At 42.2% G+C, this 9,457-nt stretch overlaps 1 protein-coding gene across 1 annotated transcript; it reads left to right on the top strand.

Annotated features, from left to right (window-relative positions):
• Nucleotides 1-3,614: 3,614 nt before the first annotated feature.
• LOC112267499 (extracellular calcium-sensing receptor-like) lies at nucleotides 3,615-8,867 on the top strand. The gene is made up of 7 exons (XM_042296621.1): nucleotides 3,615-3,898; nucleotides 4,365-4,659; nucleotides 5,405-5,694; nucleotides 5,936-6,216; nucleotides 6,544-6,752; nucleotides 6,988-7,333; nucleotides 7,602-8,867. Exons 1-7 carry the CDS (start codon nucleotides 3,615-3,617, stop codon nucleotides 8,516-8,518), a joined length of 2,622 nt encoding a protein of 873 aa, XP_042152555.1. The 3' UTR covers nucleotides 8,519-8,867.
• Nucleotides 8,868-9,457: the final 590 nt, after the last annotated feature.

Raw genomic sequence — 9,457 nt, 5'->3', positions numbered from 1 at the left:
TGTGTGTGTAATTTCAGAAAATCACAGAAAGTCACAGAAATCACGTAGAGCTCCGAATCGTGTCTCAACGGATTCGTCTGAACACGCCACAACTGGATCTGTAACCTTTTTGGGAAAAACATTTATTGTAAATTATGATAGATAAATGTCTGATAATTTTTTTCCAGACACCGTAGGTTCATGTACCTTGACATGAAGTGGTCAAATTGGTGCTCTATGACCATTTTTGACTGTTAACTTTACTAGGGTAGGGGGCAGCATTTGGAATTCTGAATGAAAAGTGTGGCCAAATTAACCTGCCTGCTACTCAGGCCCAGAAGCTAGGATATGCATATACAGTGGGGCAAAAAAAGTATTTAGTCAGCCACCAATTGTGCAAGTTCTCCCACTTAAAAAGATGAGAGAGGCCTGTAATTTTCATCATAGGTACAATTCTGTCTAGGACTGGGGTTCCGCTAGCTGAAACCCCCGCAACTGTCAGTGAAAGAGCATGGCACCAAATTCAAAACAACAAAAATCTCATAATTAAAGTACCTCAAGCATACAAGTATTTTACACCATTTTAAAGATAAAATTCTCATTAATCCAGCCACAGTGTCTGATTTCAAAAATGATTTATAGCAAAAGCACCACAAACGATTATGTTAGGTCACCACCAAGCCACAGAAAAACACAGCCATTTTTTCCAGCCAAAGAGAGGAGTCACAAAAAGCAGAAATAGAGATAAAATTAATCACTAACCTTTGATGATCTTCATCAGATGACACTCATATGACTTCATGTTACACAATACATGTATGTTTTGTTTGATAAAGTTCATATTTATATAAAAAAATCTGAATTTACATTGGCGCGTTACGTTAAGTAGTTCTAAAACATCCGGTGATACTGCAGAGAGCCACATCAATTTACAGAAATACTCATAATAAACATTGATAAAGATGCAACTATTATACATGGAACTTTAGATAAACTTCTCCTTAATGCCACCGCTGTGTCAGATTTCAAAAAAACTTTACGGAGAAAGCAAACCATGCAATAATCTGAGTACAGCCTTTAGACAACAAAGCAGCCAAAAAGATAACCGCCATATTGGGTAGTCAACATTACTCAGAAATAGCATTTTAAATATTCACTTACCTTTGATGATCTTCATCAGAATGCACTCCCAGGAATCCCAGTTCCACCATAAATGTTTGATTTGTTCGATAATGTCCATCAGTTATGTCCAAATATCTTCTTTTGTTAGGTCGTTTGGTAAACAAATCCAAAAGCGCGTTCAGGTCGTGCCGAACGTTGGACGAAAAGTTTAAAAAGTTCTGTTACAGCCCGTAGAAACATGCCAACCTAAGTATGGAATAAATCTTTAGGATGGTTTTATTATAAAACTTCATTAATGTTCCAACCGGACAATTCCTTTGTCTGTACAAATGAACTGGAACGTAGCTACCTTTCACATGAGCGCGCCAGACCGAGGCTGTGGCACTCTGCCAGACCACTCTCTCAAAGAGCCATTATGAGCCCCACCTTTAGAGTAGAATCCTCAAAACAGGTTTCTAAATACTGTTGACATCTAGTGGAAGCCTTGGGAAGTGAAACATAACTAATATCACCCTGTATCTTCAATGTGTGCTGAGTTGAAAAACTGCAAACTTCAGATTTCTCACTTCCTGGTTGGATTTTTCTCAGGTTTTCTTCTGCCATTAGAGTTCTGTTACGCTCACAGACATCATTCAAACAGTTTTAGAATCTTCAGAGTGATTTCTATCCAATACTAATGATAATATGCATATATTAGCATCTGGGACAGAGTAGGAGGCAGTTCACTCTGGGCACGCTATTCATCCAAAAGTGAAAATGCTGCCCCGTATCCCAAAAAGGTTAACAAGACGTTTATCTATAATCCTATGTATAAAACTTGTATTTTTCATCCATTTTCAAGTCCTGTGAGTGCCGTCTGATGAAAATCATCAAAGGTTAGTGATTAATTTAATTGTTATTTCTGACTTTTGTGAGCCCTCTCCTTAGCTGGAAAATGGCTGTATGGTTTTCTGTGACTAGGCGCTGACCTAAGATAATCGCGTGGTGTGCTTTCACCGTAAAGCCTTTTTGAAATCGGACACTGTGGTTGGATTAGAAGAAGTGTATCTTTAAAAGGGTGTATAATACTTGTATGTTTGAGGAATTTTTATTATGGGATGTCTGTTGTTTTGAATATGGCGTCCTGAAATTTCACTGGCTGTTGTCGAGGTGGGACGCTACCATCCCACTGGTGCCAGAGAGGTTAATCCCAGAAAATGGACCTTAACTCAAAAAGCGCTGAGGCCTCAACGCCATCTTGTGTCTGGGCTAACAGCCCATTTGGCCAAACCTGTGCCAACTGAGTTTTGTCTTCGAAGTCTTTTCCGTTTAGGAGAAATGGCCATGTCATTTTGATTAAGTTTTGTACATTTGCAATAAGCAGCCAGTCGCCATCTGGTGTAATTTTCAGGAACAGCTGAAAAATGACCAAAATGTGAACATTTTGTAAAACGGAAACTAAATATCCGAGAAACTTCATTTGATGACTTCCCGGAAGATCTGGCCCTGAGGCACGGCCTAAGGTCGTTGGCGTATTTTAAAAACATTTGGGGACGTCTAGTAAGGGACAGTACATTTGCAATATGGAGATCATCATCATTCATACAGCAAATGCCATTTGCGTCTCTTATGTAGGAAATTTAAGAGAGGCAGCAAGCCAAGAGGACTAAACTGCAGGAGAAGTACTGTGTAGAGCCAAGAGGATGAGACTGTGGGGGAAATACTGTGTTGTGCCAGCTTGTCAAGGGGACTAGATTGTAGTGGAACTATAGGAGAGGCAGAGTGACAATAGGACTAGACTGTAGAGGAAATACTGTGTAGAGGCAGCGTGCCAAGAGAACTAGACTTTATAGGAAATGGAAGACAGCCAGCTTGCCAAGAGGGCTAGACTGTAGAGGAAATATAAGAGTTTAGTCCATTTGGCAGTGTGCAAAATGGACTAAACTGTAGGGGAAATACTGTGTACTGCCAGCGTGCCAAGAAGACTAGACAGTGGGAAAAATACTGCGTAGAGCCAGTGTGCCAAGAGGACTAGACAGTAAGTGAATAAATATATATTTTACCTTTATTTAACTAGGCAAGTCAGTTAAGAACAAATTCATATTTTCAATGACAGCCTAGGAAAAGTGGTTTAACTGCCATGTTCAGAATGACAGATTATTACCTTGTCAGCACGGGGATTCGATCTTGCAACCTTTCGGTTAATAGTCCAACACTCTAACCACTAGGACAACTAAGAGAGGCTCATGGTTATTGTGTGTTTAATGTATGTTTATGTCTATAGAAACCATTACAGTCAATGTAGTTCTGATGTTGGTGCATATTCTCTCTATAGCTGAAAGAAGCAGGACCTGACTGGGTGAGCAGAGCAGCCTCTAGCCCCTCCCTCCTTGGCATGGCATTACCCACAGTGTGGCCCCCAGAGGAATCCCCACAGAGGTACGGTGGGTATTTAACCCAGAGTAGAGAGGTATCCTGACCTATGTGGGTCTGTATGGCGTTGTATTACTCCATACCTTCTACACATCAGGGGAATGAGGCTCTCTCCGGCTCCTGCTCTGGATCCAAGTCTGTCTGGTAGTCTGGTTCTACTACATCTAGCTGTGGTGGCTGGTGGGCTTGCCTTGCTCTCGTCTGCCTCTGTCTCTGCCTCTGGGCTGGAGTCTGTCAGATGCAGGCTCCAAGGCACACCTCGTCCTCCGGCGTTCTCCCAGGACGGGGACTTTGTCATCGGGGGTGTGTTCTCCATCCACAACTACATGCACACTGTGGATCACAGCTACACCAGCCTGCCTGAGCCCCTGCAGTGCACAGGGAGGTCAGTGAGCGCAAGAGGGAACAGGGGACAGGACTGTGGCTGTGTGGGGAGACAGATAAATTGTGTTTTAAAGACATGGAGACAGTGTGTTTAGAGACAGATAAATTGTGTTTTAAAGACAGATGAACAGTGTGTTTAAAGACAGGTAAACAGCATTTTAAAGACAGAGAAACAGTGTGTTTAAAGACAGGTAAACAGTGTTTTAAAGACAGAAGAACAGTGTTTTTATGACAGATACAAATGTTGTTTGTATCTGAGAGATTTGGTAAAAGCTACTGTTACGAAAGGTCACATTTTCAAAATGAAGGCTATACTACAATGTCATCAAGTACCGATATCAAAAGTGTAGGCATTTGTGTGGAAATTGGCTAGATATTAAGATGTTTGCCCTCGTATAACCATATATTCTATAGGCTAGTTTACCATTTATTCAAGAGGTGCTCACTCACCTACCTTCTATTTACAGTTTGGATTCCCGTGAGTTGCGCTTCTCGCGCGCCATGGTCTTCGCAGTTGAGGAGATAAACAACAGTTCCTACCTTCTACCTGGTGTCAAACTTGGTTATCAAGTGCACGACTCCTGCTCCTCGGTCCCTATGGCCGTGAAAGTGGCCTTCCAGGTGGCTAACGGCCTGGACCCCATGTTTGATACCGGAGAACAGTGCTCAGGGTCGGCTACAGTGACAGCTATCGTGGGCGAGTCTGGCTCCACGCCAACCATCAGCATGTTGCGCGTCATCGGCCCTTTCGGGATTCCTCAGGTAAACTTCTATGGAAAGAAATCATTCAGCTTCTTTTAATTTACTGTATTCCTACTGTACATACTCCTCTCTTTCAGGAATGAGTTAAACTTTTAATTTACTGTATTCCTAGTGTATATACTCCTCTCTTTCAGGAATGAGTTAAACTTTTAATTTACTGTATTCCTACTGTACATACTCCTCTCTTTCAGGAATGAGTTAAACTTTTAATTTACCGTATTCCTACTGTATATTCTCCTCTCTTTCAGGAATGAGTTAAACTTTTAATTTATTGTATTCCTACCGTATATTCTCCTCTCTTTCAGGAAATAAATCCTCTTGTCCTGTATTCCAACTGTATTCTCCTCTCTTTCAGGAATAGACATTTCTGCGTGAAATTTTGGGTAGAAAGTTTGGAGAACAGTAGGCATTTAAACATGATCTGAGGATTATCTTTCATAGGCTAGGTTGTTATGGGAGACCAGGGATTAGTTTCACACCTTTTACTTATGTTTTTCACAGCACCAGTATGTCTTATAATACTATTATCAATATGAATAGAACGACCAAGACAGAAACGTGTAGAAATATGTATCCTTTTCAATCTGGCCCAATGAAAAACAATACATTGGCTTATTATCATTAATGTCTCCCTAACCTCATACCAAACATCTAAAGAAAAAAAGCAGAAAGTAGCCAATAACTGAGACTCGTTTGGTCAACATGATGTTCTTTTTCATGTTTTCGACTGTCTGTTTTTACCAAGGTGAGCCACTTTTCCACCTGTGCGTGTCTGAGTGATAAGAAACAGTATCCAACCTTCTTCAGAACCATCCCCAGTGATCAGTTCCAGGCTGCCGCTCTGGCCCACCTCATCAGGCACTTCGGCTGGACCTGGATTGGGGCGGTCCGTTCCGACTCTGACTACGGTAATAACGGGATGGCGGCATTCCTAAAGGCAGCACAAGAGGAGGGTATCTGTGTGGAGTATTCTGAAGCCTTCTACCGTACCAACCCACTCAGTAGAGTGCAACGGGTGGCCGACGTGATCCGCAGGTGATCCATGATTACTGGTGAACTTTTCATTCACACAAATGCAAGACCATATTTATAAAAAATACTATTGTTTTTAATTTCTCTCTTTTCCCAAAGCTGACCTGTGAGACCAACATGATTTGCATATCTTAAGCATGTCAAAAGTGTTAATGCTAATGTTCATGTTCCCTTCACTGAAACATTCCAATGAATGACAAACATGACCAGCATATTAAGCATATGACACCATCATGTTCCCCAGCTCCACAGCCAGGGTGGTGGTTGCATTTGCAGCCATTGGGGACATGAGGATCCTGCTGAGGGAGTTGGACCGCCTGCCCTCTCCACCCCGCCAGTGGATCGGGAGTGAGACCTGGGTCACTGATCCAGATATGCTGCGTTTTGGCCTGTGTGCCGGGGCCATCGGATTTGGCATCCAACGCTCTGTCATCCCCGGCCTCAGGGACTTCCTCCTGGACCTCTCCCCACAGAAGGTGTCCAACTCTCCCCTGCTCACTGAGTTCTGGGAGGGAGCCTTTGGCTGTAGGCTGAGGATAGGTATCTATCTATCCATCTATCTATCTATCTATCTATCTATCTATCTATCTATCTATCTATCTATCTATCTATCTATCTATCTATCTATCTATCTATCTATCTATCTATCTATCTATCTATCTATCTATCTATCTATCTATCTATCTATCTATCTATCTATCTATCTATCTATCTATCTATCTATCTATCTATCTATCTATCTATCTATCTATCTATCTATCTATCTATCTATCTATCTATCTATCTATCTATCTATCTATCTTCCTATCATTCTGTCTCCCTCTCTCTGTCTGTCTGTAGGGACCTCTACAGGTGTTGGGGTTGAAGAGAAGGTGTGTGATGGCAGTGAGGATATACAGCAGCTACAGACCCCCTACACAGATACATCCCAGCTGCGTGTCACTAACATGGTGTATAAAGCTGTTTATGCCATAGCACACGCCATCCACAGCATCGTTTGTGAAGAGAGAGAAAACTCCACTGTTTACTGTGACAATAACCTCCATGTGAAGCCAACACAGGTGAATGACAAGACAATAGTATAATGTTCTGATTGATATGTTTATTTAGACTACGTGTATGAAGGACATTACGGCTGGTTATGAAGTAACACTTCTGATAAACATATGAGTTAAATGAATGTTCTGTTTCACTCTCTCCCTCACTCCATCTCTCTCGACGCCTCTCTCCATCTCTCTTCACCTTTCTCCTTCTCTCTCATCCCCTCTCTCTCTCCCTTGACCTTCCAACCCCCAGGTCCTGGAGAGATTGAGGAGGGTGAACTTCTCTCGTAACGGGTACCAGGTGTCTTTCGATGCCAACGGGGACCCAGTGGCCACCTATGAGCTGGTCAACTGGCAGATACGGAAGAGTGGGAAGATGGAGTTTGTGACAGTGGGGCGCTATGATGGGTCTCTGCCTCCTGACCAGAGGTTTGACATCGAGAGGGAAATCACCTGGGTAAAGAACAGTACACAAGTACCTGTGTCAGTGTGCAGTGAGAGCTGTCCCCCAGGCACTCGTAAGGCTGTACAGAAAGGAAGGCCTGTATGCTGTTATGACTGTATCCAATGTGCAGAGGGAGAGATCAGTAATAACACAGGTAGGACTATAGGAACAGTTGGCATAAAATGTGTAGTAATTTCTATCACGGTTTACTAAGTAGTGGTTTATTCATATTACCAGCACTACAAAGGTAGTGCCTGTCAATCATGTTCCTGTTCATATTATATCATGTAAGCTGCACATTAATTCAACATTCTTTATTGTAATCTGCAGAAGTGCAGCATTGTGGGACATGTATTTGCAAATAAATAAAACCTAATTCTATTATTATTAACATTTAATGTCTGTTGTTTTGTCCTGGTCAGATTCTTCAGACTGTCTGATCTGTCCCGAGGAGTACTGGCCCAACGCTGAGAGAGACCTCTGTATCCTCAAACCTGTGGAGTTCCTGTCCTTCCACGAGGTTCTCGGAATCATCCTGACCACCTGCTCTGTGGGCGGGGCTTGTCTGGCCATCGCCACGGCAACCGTCTTCTACCGCCACCGAACTTCGGCCATCGTCAGGGCCAACAACTCTGAGCTGAGCTTCCTGCTGCTCTTCTCCTTGACTCTGTGTTTTCTGTGTTCTCTTACTTTCATTGGCCGGCCCTCTGAATGGTCCTGTATGCTGCGTCACACAGCGTTTGGGATCACCTTCGTCCTCTGCATCTCTTGTGTTCTGGGGAAAACAATAGTGGTGTTGATGGCCTTCAGGGCTACACTTCCAGGCAGTAATGTCATGAAATGGTTTGGTCCTCCACAGCAGAGATTGACTGTAGTGTCCTTCACGTTTGTCCAGGCTTTGATATGCACTCTGTGGTTGGTCCTGTCCCCTCCCTTCCCCATTAAAAACCTCACTACCTACAAGGAAAAGATCATTCTAGAGTGTAATGTGGGTTCAGCTATTGGTTTCTGGGCTGTGTTGGGCTATATAGGACTCCTGTCTCTCTTGTGCTTTGTGCTGGCTTTTCTGGCTCGGAAGCTGCCGGATAACTTCAATGAGGCCAAATTCATCACCTTCAGCATGCTCATATTCTGTGCAGTCTGGATCACCTTTATCCCAGCTTATGTCAGCTCTCCTGGGAAGTTTACTGTAGCTGTGGAGATCTTTGCCATCATCACCTCTAGCTTTGGGTTGTTCTTTCTATTATTTGTTCCTAAATGCTTTATTATTCTGTTCCGGCCAGAGAAGAACACCAAGAAACACCTCATGGAGAAGACATCCAATGATATACGTTATTAAGAAATGATTGATGGGAACAAACATTGTAACGTTCAGTTATATGGTTTATCATACAGTTAGGTAGGACTACTCTGACAGAGATGACCAACAATTTAGCAGGTGATCATTGGTAACATTGTAACTATTAACGTGTAACAGGGTCACTTTAAATATTCCAATGTTATGAGTGATTGTTCAAATCTAGAGTGTTAAAATCTGATTTGACCTGCTACATGATGTGATTAGCAGTAGTCTACAGAGTGGAACCACTTCCATGTTGTTGGAGAAAAGCTTTAACCTATATGAATTGATATAACATTGAAGTGAGTGTGTTCAATTGATATTGTAGTTCATCATAGTGTATATTATAATAGTATAGTATAATAAACATTTTCAGATATATTGGTGTCTTGTCAATGATTGCTTGGCCAGTCAATCCACATTTGTTCGATACCTTGTTTTTTATATTCTTTACATTTTATTAATTACAGATCACAAATATGCCAACCTTATTCACATTATTGCAAACCCTTCCACCCAGTGTCCAGTGATGATCTTCTCATGCTTACATCACCTACTAGAGCAGTTAATTAAGACACACACTGTTCAAGAAGCCAAATAGTTTCTAGTGCAATGTAGAGTACTTCAATTTAAAAAAATTTAACAAGTCATTTAACACCAAAATCTTATTTACAATTACAGACTACCCCAGCCAAACCCTAACATTGATGACGCTGGGCCAATTGTGCATCGCACTACGGGTCTCCCAATCACGGCCGGTTGTTATGCAGCCCGTAATCAAACCAGGGTCTGTAGTGACGCCTCTAGCACTGATATGCATTTCCTTTGACGGCTGCACCACTCTGGATCACAAGGACTGTAGTGGGCAGCAACCATTATGAGTTGTGGTTATGAGAAACACTTACCACTAAGTTGTTCTTTACTTGCAGTACCAGTCTA

The sequence above is a fragment of the Oncorhynchus tshawytscha genome, linkage group LG14, assembly GCF_018296145.1.
Source record: "Oncorhynchus tshawytscha isolate Ot180627B linkage group LG14, Otsh_v2.0, whole genome shotgun sequence".
Lineage (NCBI taxonomy): Eukaryota > Metazoa > Chordata > Actinopteri > Salmoniformes > Salmonidae > Oncorhynchus > Oncorhynchus tshawytscha.
The sequence above is the reverse complement of the archived record's forward strand: the minus strand, read 5'-3'. Positions and strand labels throughout refer to the sequence as shown.